This window comes from Phyllopteryx taeniolatus, chromosome 1 (genome assembly GCF_024500385.1).
Source record: "Phyllopteryx taeniolatus isolate TA_2022b chromosome 1, UOR_Ptae_1.2, whole genome shotgun sequence".
NCBI lineage: Eukaryota > Metazoa > Chordata > Actinopteri > Syngnathiformes > Syngnathidae > Phyllopteryx > Phyllopteryx taeniolatus.
The window spans coordinates 6,935,856-6,950,485 of NC_084502.1; the positions used below are offsets into that span (position 1 = coordinate 6,935,856).

Sequence of the window (14,630 nt, forward strand, 5' to 3'; positions counted from 1 at the left end):
AAAGTGACTTTATGGAAATTCAATCCATAAACAGTGTTAGGCATGGTTAAAAAACGTTGTCGGAATTTGGATTAGCCGCAGACATCGCCTGCAAAATATCTGCTGCATATATTTGATGCCTTCTAACGTTCTGTTTTCTCATTTTTATCATCTATTCAGTCAAGAGATTTTGTGTGTGTGTGTGTGTGTGTTCATTTCCAATGTTTACTTTGAGGGCACTAATATTCTGCCATCTGCAGTAAACAAACAGATGAACAGCTGGTATAGTCTCTGCTTTCATGAATCATCTCCCTCAAATTTTGGCAGATGGATAGGAAGTAAACAAATCTAACGTGGGAAAATATGACCAAAGTTTGTCATGACTGAGAAGGTGATCCTTTCACAAAACTGATCTGTTCAATGAAATAACAGAGGACAGATTGTAGGAACTACAAGAGCCAGAATGCACTGCGTGTCGTTGCCTTACAATGCCCCTCCCAAGATTTGGCCACTAACAGGCTACAGTTGCTCGGCTTGTTTGAGGTTTGAGATGAATTTGAAGCTTATATTACATGTTCACATCATTTCCGAGGTGTCGAATTGATACTCATTTTCGACTGTAAATTCACAATAACGTTGTTTGGCCCTTCGTTTAACATGACAATGGCCTTTTGCAATGCGAGGTTTCAAAGTGGAGGTTTTTGAAAGTGCCATTTCTTTTTTTCTGAAAATGATCATTCAATTGCACTTCTCCTGCAAAGTACACATGTACTAGTTTGCTACTGAGTCCATCTGAGTCACAACACTTACCGTACACTTATGTCGAATCCCAAATGCGGTTATACACAGCCTTCAAAATGTGCTTTAGTGTATGACGCTGGAGGACAAGCAGGAGATGCCAATGCGCGTAATGTTTCTTACAAAGGGACATTGCCAACTACTGGCCCGACATACAGTACATCTTACATTGTATTCAGGACTGTGGATGCATTAAACTTGAATAAATACAGTAAATCCTTGTATCCCTTGAATATCGAAAGTATCACACGACCTCAGTCTGGCAACATACAGTATTTATAGAATCTGATGTTCATCATTCCAAACCACTCACTGATCCTCAAGGGAATTTATTTTAAGGCTGCTGTGCTTTGAAGTAACTGTCATTGTCTCTATTTGTGGTCAATCTTGATCTTCCTTCACATTTTGTTCTTCAATTTGAATCTCGGCCACACTCGCTCGACCGCGCTTTTTATTAGTCCGTGACACTCTTCGATATCTCCCTTGTGTGCTACATCTCACTTTTCTCTCCAGATGAAGTGTCAATCCAGCTTTGTAACACTATTTCTCTGCGGACTCTGGCAGGGGGAGTGAGTGGATCAGCTACTAAAGGGCTTTCAGTCCAATCAGTGTTTTCGGACAGACGCACTTCAAAGAGATAAAGGGCTCTGTGCCTACTCCATCCCTTTTGCCAAATATATATATTTTTTTATGTGTCCCAACAGTGTTAATCTAACTGGTACATTTGGAGCAGTGTCTCTGTCCTGCAGTATCCCAGAGTACAAATTCAGACCAGTAGAATTCTCTGCCCCACATCCCACACTGTATTTTTAAAGTTAGTTGGAAAATCTCACGGCACAAATCTCAACAAACAAAAATGTGGATACATTAATTACTGTATGCCATCTAATAAAATAGTATTTATTTGTTCTGTCTGTCACTATGCCTCACTGGCATAAATAGATGGGAAAAAAAAGATTATTTCTTGTAAATAAATAATTTTTGGAGCAATTACGTAACATTTTATAATGTCCCACGGCACACCTGAAATAGATTTGTGTGACAGTGTGTAACCTACCAGGAGAAGAAGAGGAACGCAATATGCAGATCAATTGACCAGATTTTACATCACCCGACGCAGGATCAATTCCACTCAGTTGCTTATTCCCAATCTACCTGTTCAGTGTGTAGTAGAGCTGCACGATGTTTTCTTTGAGCATCGCCTTCGCGATGTACGTGCCCGCAGCAGTTACATCACAGGGTCTGCTGCGATGTTGGTGTTCTGTAATATACAGTGAATAAACTGTAATATTAAAAGTGGCCAGTAGAAGGACACGTTTGGACATGCTAATAGAAAGAATGCACGCGCTGCATTTCCTGTATCGCTCTTCAGAATGAAACTACTGCAGGCAGGCACGCGGCAGCTGCGTGAGTGCGCGAGATGCTTTCAGGGACACTGCGTAAATGGGAGTGAATGTGTTCTTTTGTAATACAGTACATAATGGTAAAAATGGATTACTAGGACAATTATTATTTGTATCAGAATGCATTCGTTAAAACATTGTCCGATCACACTGATAATATGGAATTTTTTGTCTTCTTTTTTAAGATTAGATAAATTATTTTGCTAATATTGTCAACCAGAGCTGGAAGGAATGCAAAATTATAAATATCCTTTCACCATCGTTCCTCTCATACGGTGTTGCTTGTTTTTGTATGCGCGTTAAGGACAAAAGTCCTGTTTTTGTTTTAATTCCTCATTTCTCAAAAAAACAAAACAAAAAACACCATTCATGCAACAATTTTTTCCTCATGTTTTTGAGCTTGTAGGGCGAAAGCTGCTGCTGGCTACTAGTGAGGACTGAATGGGTGGCAACAATGGGGAAACGAAATGCCAGTATTTTGAGTGTACGAGCCTGTCAGCGACATATTGGGGAAAAAAAGAACTCATTTATTTTTGGACCAGTGAACTTAGTTAGTTTTAACTTTGAATTACAGTATGAACTATGACCTGAACTAGTTCATTTTTGGAACGATGAACTGAACTTTGAACTAGTTTGCGTAGAAAATGAACTTTCCCAACACTGATGCTGTATTATTTCACACCACAATACTGTATATATATCGCAGGTTTAAAAAAAAAAAAATCGCAATGTCATTTTTTTCCCCATATCGTGCAGCCCTAGTGTGTCCACTTGGTACTTGTCTAGTCCGCTTAATTTTCTATCGTGACCCTAAAGAGGATACATGGTAGAGAAAATGAATGGCTGGATGGATTCAGATGGATTCATATTTAGTAGACTAAATACAAACAGAACCATGGTTTGATTTACACTTGTGCTACATGGCTCAAGTGACACACTTCAGGTTTTTTTGGCTCCCGTGTGGCCAAATTCAGAAAAAAAGCATGAAATTGGATCAGGCCGCTTTTTTTAATATGAATACAAAGATGGATACTGACGCGTCTGCAATTTATTGTAAAATGACAGATCGGATACACGTCCATGTGAGCCTGTCGTCATTGAAATACAGTATCTGTTCTACAGTACAGGATACTGTACATTCGCACCCAAATACTGCACACCTGGAGCAAAGCCAAACTATAGCAAAAGCATAGAACATTAAATCAATAACTAACATAGGAGGTGCAATGACCATTAAGTAAAAAAAGAAAAAACAAGGTAAATGCCATTTTCAAAATTGACCATTGAAGAAAAAACAAAAAACGAGTAAATCACGTTTTTTTTTTCTTGATTAAAATGTCAATTTTTCGTGAATTAATTTTCTTACATTTATCAACAGAAGTTTTAGTGTTTGAATGTTCTGCTTGACGAATTTGTGTTTGAGGAGCCCAGTGAGCTGGCTCCCATTTCTGTATCGACAGGTAAATTCCGTTTGAAATTTCTCATTCCTGCTCAAAACGTCTAAAATAGCGAGAGCTCACTGGCATTAAAGCGCTTCGTTATGATGCTGGACGGACGAGGCACGAAATTGGGGTTGGGTGCTGCAGTTTAAACACAGCCTAACTTGTCTCCACTTTTCTAATTGCACCCCTCTATTGGCACATCCAAGTGGGAAAAGACTGTTGCTCTATCTAATTAGCGAAAAGCCAGTTATCTGGTCTGTGGGTTTACTTCTGGCCTTATGGTTTCCCTCCAGGGCAACGTCCTCATTCTCAGCCTGAAGTATGTTACATTTGAGCAAGGCAGTAGCACCGATATGGCTTCAAAGATAATGGCCAGCAATTGCTTGCGTGAGCGTTAATGGTGCGCTTAGTTCCAGCTACTCTTCAATACGCTAGTGGACATCCGACAACCATTATGCTTCACAGTTCAGTAGAAGCTGATGTTCCAACAGCTCTGTCCCCCCACTTCTATTCCATTCTTCGCCACAGTAACAGCCCGGCACATCACCCTCTCCGATGTTTGTCTTCCTCGCACATTTCAACTCTCTCAACCGGTGTGCTTTTTCCTCCCAGCTCATTTTACCAGCCAGACTTTGTTCAGTTTGCTTCTGTTTTATGGACACCATTAGATCTGAATCAATGAGTCACCACCTGTAAAAGTACTGCAGAACAAAGGGTGCGGTGTCTACCGTCTTTCTGTGCACTTTGAGCTAGGCTGCATCAGTCACAGCCCTGCTGCTCTTAAGAGACAATTAAGACTATCTTTCACGATAATCATACAAGTGCTCCTCCCATTTCCCCCTTGCTGAGGCTCAGACAGGGGCAACCATGATTGATTTGGGCAATTTGTTCTGTTGATTACAAGCAGCGTGGAAGCTCAGAATCTCGCACGCCCTCGCTGGCTGTGGAGCCCTCGACCCGGGAGAGCTGAATGATGTCGCGCGACGTAACCTCCAAAGTTGCACTCAGAGAATAATTTCTTTGCCGAGAATGGCACTTTTGTGACTGCCCATTAGGCACATGAGCGTTGATATTTTTAAACGCTTATAGGTTTTTGTCTTTCGTGCATACGTCCAAATCAACAGCAGAATGGCTTCAACAGAGCAAAATCAACATTTTTGAAATGGTTCAGCCAGAGCCCCCATGAAATGCCCTCACCATATTTCGCTTTTTGCATCTGTGAGTCAATATGTGCCATAGACTACTTGTCAAGAAGAATGAATGATGTCATTCAATAAAATACTCATTTTAGAAAATCGTTGCCATTGATAAATCATTTATCGTCACATTTTTTTCACAATTTAGTCATTTTTCTCGTTGTATATACGCAGTGTGCATGAGGACACAAATGTTTGGTTTGTGTGGTCTTTTCCCCTCATGTGTTGTGTGTGTCTATAACATGTTTTTACCCTTTTTGCCCAGCCCTCCACGCTTCAGCCAGCTTTTGGGATGAATCGCCGTCTGGTAAAAGAAAAGAAAATGGCCCAAATTTTCGCATTCTTTCCTCCCTCTCACATTTCACTATCCACCTCCTCCACTTCCACAGCATTCACCAGCAAATATGTCCCCCCCCCCCCCCACTTTTACTACCGGTCTTGTGAAAAACCCAATCAGCGGCACACACTAACTTGCCTTTGTCAGACACACACCAACACACAATCCATCACTAACCCACAACTGGCACTGTAGTTGAAAATGAAAAGTGTGTGAAGGCAGCAGGAAGTGAGATGAAGACAAATGCATCGGTTTCATGATCTCATCTTGTCTCCCGCTAGCCACCATGAAGTTCAGTGGTTTCCTGCACTTGGACCAGGTGGAGGGACAAGAAATAGTCTACACCCCCGAGATGGAGGACCCGAAATCGGAGCTTTTCGGAGAGACAGCCCGCAGCATCGAGAGTGCCGTAAGTGCTGAGCGTCACTGTCCATGGAACAGATTCTATTTCCAAAGATCAAATTGTTTCGAAATCAGAATCTCCAATCTTCTTTTAGCCGTCTGTCCCCCACAAAGCAAGCTTTTCTCTTATCTTCCCATTTTTACATTGCCAGGCAACGGTGGTCGATTTTATCAACGGTGTATACAGCACATGATAAAACCTCTGCCCTGCTTCAAACATCACACATCCAGACCAAATCGTTGTTGTTTTTTTTTGTTTTGTTTTTTACAGAGACACAAACAATACTTTGAGGTAAATGAATATTGGTTGGCATCAAGTAGGTCAAAATAAAATGGGGGGAAAAAACAGCAGATTTGCTGTTGGAAGTGAGTGAAGAATAGTTTGCAAACTGTTTCACTGCCATAAAAACTTTATCATCATCTGAAGTTGTATTTTCAACGTATTCAGCTGCCGATTCAAGTGTGAAAAAAGAAATAAATGAATGGGTGCTTGAAAGCATCTCGACAACATTTCCAGCCCAAATTGACATTGAAAAATGGTGGCAATGTGAACCCCTCGCCTCCATTTTGCCACTACACCAACTCTCTTCAAAGTGTTCCTGCAGAGAACTTCTGAGCTGGAGAGAGCCCAAGTCATCTTTTAAAGCATCATTTGACAAATCTCCACTCAGAGCTGGACTAATCAGATTCCTCCGGCTCCTTCAGGTCCACTCAGGCTGGTTTCGTTGCAGGTGTTGACACTGCTGAGGTTGCTGAATGGTATTCAAGTGCACCAGGATGATGGAGAGTGGAATAGAACGCAGCCTGAGTGGAGTATACATTTATATCGCATTAATACAACACTGCCTGGCTGATATGTGACGTTGGATCAAAGGCATATTGGCAAATATCACAAAAGTAGAATGACTTAGTAGTGGTGATGTGTGATTTTCACAAACGCTCGCATCAAGCAACAAAGTCTGCCGTTGTTTGGAAAACTGTCAGAATTTGCTTCAATTCAGTTCAACTAAAGGGGATAGTTTTTCAAGGCGTCTGACGACAACAATTTAGAAAAGTTCAATCTTCCATCAACAGCAATTGTGGATCATTTTCTTGACATAAAATAAAGCACATCATAGTTACCATTGGGCATTCAATAAATGTATTAGATTGCGAGACAGTCTACTTTATGAATTCCGGGTGGGAACATTTCAAGCTTTGTGTTTTTTCTAATACTCAGATTATTGGTTTCACATTCGGGAGGAAATAAAGGACCAATCGATGCCTCATTTTTTTTCTACATTTAAGAAAGTAGAACTTTCCACAGTGAAATCATTATTCCGATGACTCAAAAATATCTGCTCCAGAAGGTTCTTCTTCAACCTCTGATTTGTCACTTCAAAATAAGAGCTATAGAACCTTTAAATATTACACAGTTTATGTTTTAAATAGCATTTTTAGCAACATCAATCATTTTCTTGCAAAAATAAGTGGTACAAGTAACTAGTGTTTTGTGGTAAGACTTGAAGATTGTAATGTAAAAATTAAAAAAATGAAAATAAAAAATGAACATGTAAAAACGTCAATTGCTTACAAAATTGGAGCAACAAAAAGTATGCGAACGTGAGGAGTGAAGTTATTTGAAAAATGTTAATTATAATAGTAGTTGCGTGTGGTCCGTAGCGACGCAACGAAACTGCTTGAATGCGTCCGGTGTGTCGTCTCGGTCGTTGTCGGCCCTTGAAATGAACGTTTTTGTCGTCAAGCCGCGGCCTCGCTTTTCCTGATGAAATAAGGCCTTGCCTACGTGTACATGTATGCGTTTGAGTGTGGTCACAACATCCACCAACTGTTGTCTCAGTGTCGCAAGGATCCAGTGGGACCTCATCTACGATACCTCAAAGTGACGTGTGTGTGTGTGTGTGTGTGTGTGTGTGTGTGTTAGTGCCACTGATAAAACCCGTAGCTTGTGTGTCTCTGTTGCCACTCGCCATCAGCTACATAACACGCACTCTGCACACATACAAGGTCTTCTTGTGAGAAGTGAGAGGGGAATTGTACAAAAGGTTAAGGTGCTTTTTTTTATATTTATATATATATATATATATAAAAAATGCGACAGGGCCCTGTTGGTCACAGCATTAACTTCTTTCGGAGAGTCGGTGACATTCTTCTTTTGGGGGGTTTTGAATCACCTGAGAGATCGCACCAAGTTACACATGAGATTTCTTTGAAAGCATCATTAGATGGAACATAATACGCCTCAGTCAAATCAGTGCTATGCATATTTGGAGAGCGGCATGTGAGGTAAGTGGGTTAGCAGGTCCTGTGGCAGCTTAAATGAGGACATGATGTGTATTTAGGCGGGTGAGTGCGATGAATCCACGGCGAAATGAAGAAACTTAAACGAAGAATGAAGGAACACATAAAAGGGTTTGCTTTTTTTATTTGATAGGGTGACATTTTTGAAGCTCCAATTTGAGGACTAAATGTTGTCCCAGATTCTTTTTTGTCGGACCAGAAACAGCTTTCAGAGCTAAAAGTATAGTGGCCTTAAATCAACTTGGAACTTTGAAGCTTTGAATTTTGCTTGCACATATTGGGGCAAAACTAATCAGGAGCACGACATTTATCTTCAAGCTTTAGCCCCTGTCGCGAGTTTAGCAAAAATGTCAGGTTTTTTTCCAATCACACACACGCACACATACACACACACTTTCTAGCAAGCAGATAGAGTACAGTTGTTGAGAAATGAAATTGGTTTAGCGATAGGTTGGCACTTGTTGAGAGCCTCATTTATTATCCTTTCTCCACTTTTTCCCCCTCTCACACTCTCCATCTCCCCTTCTCTTATTTAGCTCAACGACCTATTCAGGAAGTCGGCGGTACGCAGAGACTTCATGAGCGTTCGTGTCCGTAACCTGGCACCCAGCAACTCCATCCTAGCCTTTGTGGAGGCTAATTTCAAACCAGGTGAGAACACGACTGAGCCGAAAAGACAAAATAAGCAAGAGAAGTGTTCAAGGTTGTGAAATTATCCACACGCACACACACACACACACACAAAAACTCCCTCAGTTCACGTTCCACTTGTATGTATACTGCGAACTGCAGCAAAATGTCATTTTGGTTGTTGTGTAGTAGAGCTCGGATTTGCCGTCTCAATCCCCAGTCGCTATCCGCATTGACAGTAACGAAAGACTAGTGGATCACAATCGAATCGTTACTATTCCTTCATAAAGACATGACATTGCCCAACAAATGAAAAATCCAATTTTATTATTTGAAAAAAATATATAGCCCCCTGGTTATAAATCCGGGTTGCACTTTTTTTTTTCTTTTTTTGTTTAGGGCGCTTTTCCCGGCCAAACGCTTCTTTTTCTGTCTAAAATGGCTTACTGTAACCAGGATCCCTCGCCGCATCGTGGCCGTGGTCTATTACACGCCAATCCCGGTGCCATAAAATGCATAAATCTATGCTGGCTGCAACATCTGCTTCTAGTAAGCCAGCAAGTTAGCTTAGTTGCTAGTTAGCGGTAGCTAGCTGTCATCTGCCACAATGTTTTGAATAAATAAATCATAACTTGATCCCAATTCATCTGCCGCAGTCTCAGTCTGCCATGAACATCCGTGCAGCTCCTTACGGTCATCAGACGCCTCGTTCCACTAAGATTATCATCTCGGGATCTCCTTGATCGGTACAACTGCGCATATGCGCAAGCGCAGTAAGAATAATGGCAGCGGAAGTAAACAAAGCATTGCAGCTCTCTCTCTCAATAAAATACAGACTTTGAGTCATTTTCTTTCGAATGTGAACATTTTAAATCCCTGTCATGCCCAGTCTTGCTTGTAATATTGTCAAATAATGACAGTTAAAAATGCCAACTTTCGAAGTGTCGCAAAAATTGATGACTCAAAGCTCCCGTTGCAGTTGGCAAAAACCCTATCCTGCGCACCATCTACTGTCGTTAATATAGCTTATTTTTTATGAACTGCATTTAGCGTCCTTCATCCCCATCATACGGGCTAACGGGCATCGTTAAGGCGACTGTCCTCCATGGCCAGTAAAGCAAACATCCGTGTCAAACATTATGAGACCAATTCATCTGGAACATGAAGAAAAAGCAGGCTGACATGCAGGTGGAGGACAAGTGGTCCCCGGAGACCCTTCTGCTGTCACAGGCAGGGTTTTTCCGGTATATCCACTGTCAACGCTAAAGAAGCACAAGCAAGTCCTGTCTGTTTATTCTGTAGTGCTCCTCTGAGGTCTTGCCCTGAGTGGATGTGCCTGTTCTTTATTATAGATACAAGATACACAGTCGAGGACATCGAGGGAGCCCTGCTTAAACAGCTGAAGGTCTCCAAGGAAACAAGCATCACAGTGAAGAAGCCAGTGGATGAAAATATTCGCTTCAACAACTATGGTAATTGATGGAGGATTGTGTAGGAGTTAATGAATGGTGTAGTTGTTCCTTTTTCAGGGGGGGGGCTACCACATTACAATCAGGCTAGGGTAAAAAGGGTAAATGGGTTTATAAATAGTTCGGCTTACTGATAACTTCATATGACTTTGTAAATCAATAATAAACGGGTTGGTTTACGTGATTTCAAACAGTTTAACAGACAGTGTTGGCTCACTATTTGAGCCTTCAAGACAAAATGACTTCAAGCAATTTATTAGGCAACAAAAACTGATGAATAACTCATGCCTTAATTCAGGTGTCATTATAAAACCTACATAAATTGTTTATAAATGACGTATTATGAGAACATGTTTCTTGAGTTTGTCTTTTGTGATACATATATACGTATACATTCAACAATTGGAGGGCACCTTCTGGGGTGCCTTGTGATTTACTACAGTTTTGCATCTTTTTCATTGCCAGGTCTATCCTCCGTACCATTCTTTACCACCACCACTGCGTCAGTCACCACTCGTGCTCCCCCCACCACCACCACCAGACATCTGATAACCTCCCCCTATATCACCCGTCGGCCCCCGGGCACGACCCGCAGGCCTATCACCGGCAGACGGACCACCACGACATCAGCACCCGCCGGCACCCCGATCCCCGTCACCGCCACAGCACAACCGGTCGTCACTACAACGGCAATGCCGCCAACCACCACCATCGCCCACGAAAGACTACACAAGCACCAGAGACCCTGCGATTCCCACCCCTGCCTCCATGGGGGTACCTGCGAGGAGGAGGGCAACGGCTTCAGCTGCAAGTGCCCCGCCGGGCGCGGAGGATCTGTGTGCGAGAAAGGTAACTTTTGTTTTCATTCAAATATTTTACAGTGCCGTGAAAAAGTATCGGCCCCCTTCTCAAAGTCTTATAACGTTGCATAGTTTCCCCACTTTAATGTTTAAGATCATCAAACAAATGTACAGATTGGACGAATATAACCCAAGTAAACTTAAAATGCTCTTTTAAAAGAGTGGTTTCATTTGTTAAGGGGAAGAGAAAAAAATTCAAAGTAACTTGGCCCTGTGTGAAAAAGTAATTACCTCCCTTTTAAAATCATGAATTAATTGTGGCTAATCACAATTTTTGGTTAATTTTCACTGATCACCCAAGCCTGATTACCTCCAGACCTGTTCAATCAAAAAATCACTTAAACAGAATCTGGCCCGACAAAATCAAGTCGGACAAAAGATCTAAAAAAGCTGCAACAAAATAAGACGATCCAAAGAAATTCCTGAACAGTCGAGAAATAAAGTAATTGACATCTATGAGTCGGGAAAGGGTTACAAAAGCCATTTCTCAAGCTTTAGGATTCCAGCAAACCACAGTGAGAGCCATTATCCTCCAATGGAGAAAATGGAACAGTGGTGAACCTCCCCAGGAGTGGCTGGCCTACAAAGATTACCTCAAGAGAGCAACAGTGACTCATCCAGGAGGCCACAAATGAACTCAGGACAACTTGTAAAGAACTGTAGGCCTCCCTCACCTCAGTTAACGTCAGTGTTCATGACATAACAATCAAGAAGAGACTGGGCAAAAATGGCATCCATAGCAGAGTTCCAAGGCAAAAACCACTGCTGACCAAAAAGAAAATAAAGGCTCGCCTTACTTACTTGTTAGTGAAAAAAAACACATCTGAATGATTCCCAAGACTCTTGGGGAAATATTATATTGACCCAGATGAACATTGAGCTTTTTGGAAGGTGTGGTAGTGTGATGGTCTTCGCTCCTACAGGACCTGGACAACTCGCTGTGATTGATGGAACCATGAATTCTGCTCATTCACATAAAATCCTGAAGGAGAATGTTCAGCCATCAATTTGCGACCTCAAGGTGAAGCGCACTTGGATCCTGCAGCAGGATAACGATCCAAAACACACCAGCAAGTCAACTTAGGAATGGCTTAGGAAAAAAAACAAAAAAAAAATACAGTCTTGGACTGGCCGAGTCAAAGTCCGGACTTGAACACGATTGAAATGCAGTGGCCTGACCTTAAAAAGGTCGTTCATGCGCAAATAAAACTCCGTTTTTGCTGAATTCAAACGATTCTGCAAGGAAGAGTGGGCAAAAATATCTCCACAGAGATGTGAACCACTCATTGCCAGTTATAGAAAACGTTTGATTTCAGTTGTTGCTGCTGAGCTTTGGGGGATACACAGGGCCAGGTATCTGAATAGTTTTTTTTTCTTTAATAAATGAAATCCCCATTTGAAAACAGCATTTTAAGTTCACAGTGGTTATATTTGTCTATATAAATTTGTTTGATAATTTAAAACGTTAAAGTGAGCCTAATGATACTGTTCATTAAACACATCCTAAAGGCCCTTTCACACCCCGCTTGGTTTTCTTGGTGTTCACTGCGGGTCAGCGCGCAAGGACGACGGCGGCCCAGTGCATGCTTGCCCATATTTGGAAGTGCTTGCGTAACCGGGACGCTTCAACTGCTGTTAGCACTCGGAAATTACTCCGCCCACCACTCTCCTATTGGATGCGCCATGTGATGTCACCACGACACCGCTCCGAGTTGAAAATTGTTCAACTCAAGGCACATCACCTTTGCGACAAACACGTAGACGGTGCTGGTCGAAAACCACAACAATGCGTTTGACAAATAATTCTTGATACAATATTATTTGATATCTACATGTTGATACCTGATTACTGACGATGCTGTCGTGTGTTAATATTTGATGCCTTTTTATGGATGTTGCCTTTAATAATTGCCCGTAACATTTCACCACATCTGTGGAATGACCCACATAAATTTATCTGAGCAATCAATTCATTTAGAACGAGCTCATCAGCTGGCGTCATACACAGAGAAACCGAAAGATAGAGGGATGGAGAGAATAGGGGCCCAGGGAGAAAATCTATGATGAGGATAATCAGAATTGCCAAGAGGCAGAAAAACTAAAGATTCTCGTGCTTGCGTTTGAGGGTGCAAATGAAAAGCTCGGCTCCTTTTTCTCCTCATCTTCCCCACTTTAATGAACGAGAAAATCATCTTTCTCAAAAATAAGCTGTCATCAAGACCCGACGTCGCTCTCCCCCCCATGCTCTCCACGAAACACCTGTTATACTGTACCCGAACCAAGTGCATCCCAGCGGTTGATAGCATCGACCTTGTTCCCCTGCAGTGATCAAGTACTTTATCCCATCGTTCGGAGGTCACTCCTACTTGGCCTTCCAAACCATGAGCGCCTACCACACGGTGCGCATTGCCATGGAGTTCAGGGCGTCCGAGATGACGGGTATCCTGCTCTACAACGGCCAAGAGAACAAGAAGGACTTCATCTCTCTGGCTCTGGTGAATAGCAAAGTGGAGCTCAGGTAAGCACTCGTGTAGTGGACAAACTGCTACATCGCAGCTTCTAGCCAATTAGTTTTGGATTTTTCAGGATTTGGGGATGGCCAGCGGCCCTCTATCCCCACAGGAATAGATCCGCCCCCGCCGCTGAGCACATCTCCTGATTTAGAATCAAAACAAGAGTAAACGGTAGTAAGTTGACAATTTGTAAAGTAGTTACGTGAAGGATCATTCATGTCATATGTTCACAAATTAAACCTTGACATGTAGCGGAAAGGGGAGGAAACCATTTTTGCTTCTGAAATGGAATGATCTTTTTTGTCGCCGTTATGAAAAGAAATTGTTTACTATTTTTAGTTTTTAAATAGTTTCTTTGCATATCTGGAAGAGTACGATGTAAACTCACTTTCTTAGCCGGAGTCGTAATAGTCGTTACATTGTTCAGGGGCTTTGCACCCGTGGGGGATGTGGGCGTGTGTGTGCGTATGGGAGGCATTATGCTTAGAGATATGCTTTGAAAATATGTCTCTAATTCTTCATCCCTCGGGTATTTTGACAAAAACATTTCACAAGACACCTGGGAACTATTGGGAAAAAAATGCATCATTTCTCCTTCAACATTTGAATGAATTATTTGAATTTAAATTATGTCTTCCCAAAAAACTGAAAAGACTTGTGTTTAACCTTAGCATTTCTACTATAAATTTAAAATGCTAAGGAATCCCAGTGAAGGAACGTGGGTCATTACAATGGCTTTGGCTTTCAGCAAAGCTATGAATAAAAGTTATTGGTGGTGATGATGCAGGGAGCAAACAACACTGGCAAGAATTGAAATGTTGACACAGAAGGTTATTGGCAGATTTGCAGGTGAAAGCTGTGAAAGCAAAGCTGTTCATAATCATGTTTGGTGAGATAAACATAATTATTATGCATACTGTATGTGCAGGATGTCTCAATATGATTCCGAAATGCAGAACTATCCAATTCAGTGGAATGTACAGCCGTACATTCAAAGGATCAAATGCAAGCGCTATCAAAACTTCCGCCAGAAAACATGTCAACGATGTTTTTGTAATATCGGCAGTGGTATAGAACTGCCCCGTATCATTAAGAAGTGTTTCCGAATATTTTAATGGGTCACTATCATACCCTGCGCAAACTACCACCCCAATAATAAACATTTTCCTACATTTTTTTTAACTTTTTTGACACTTTTAATCAAAACGGCAAATCACTGGTGTATGTTAACAAAAGAATAAAAAAAAATACATGCAAGCATTTGAAGAGACATAACGAAACCACAGAAGTTAGAGGTTAC

The 14,630-nt window shown here is 41.6% G+C and overlaps 1 protein-coding gene across 4 annotated transcripts in view; it reads left to right on the forward strand.

Annotated features, from left to right (window-relative positions):
• The window catches only part of agrn (agrin), a 235,913-nt gene that overhangs the window by 186,394 nt on the left and 34,889 nt on the right, over window positions 1–14,630 (forward strand). For all 4 annotated transcript variants that reach the window (XM_061767294.1, XM_061767317.1, XM_061767300.1 and 1 more), the window contains 5 exons: window positions 5,437–5,564; window positions 8,395–8,509; window positions 9,841–9,960; window positions 10,423–10,806; window positions 13,143–13,335. In XM_061767294.1, the coding sequence (XP_061623278.1) occupies window positions 5,437–5,564; window positions 8,395–8,509; window positions 9,841–9,960; window positions 10,423–10,806; window positions 13,143–13,335 (940 nt within the window). The remainder of the gene's footprint in view (window positions 1–5,436; window positions 5,565–8,394; window positions 8,510–9,840; window positions 9,961–10,422; window positions 10,807–13,142; window positions 13,336–14,630) is intronic.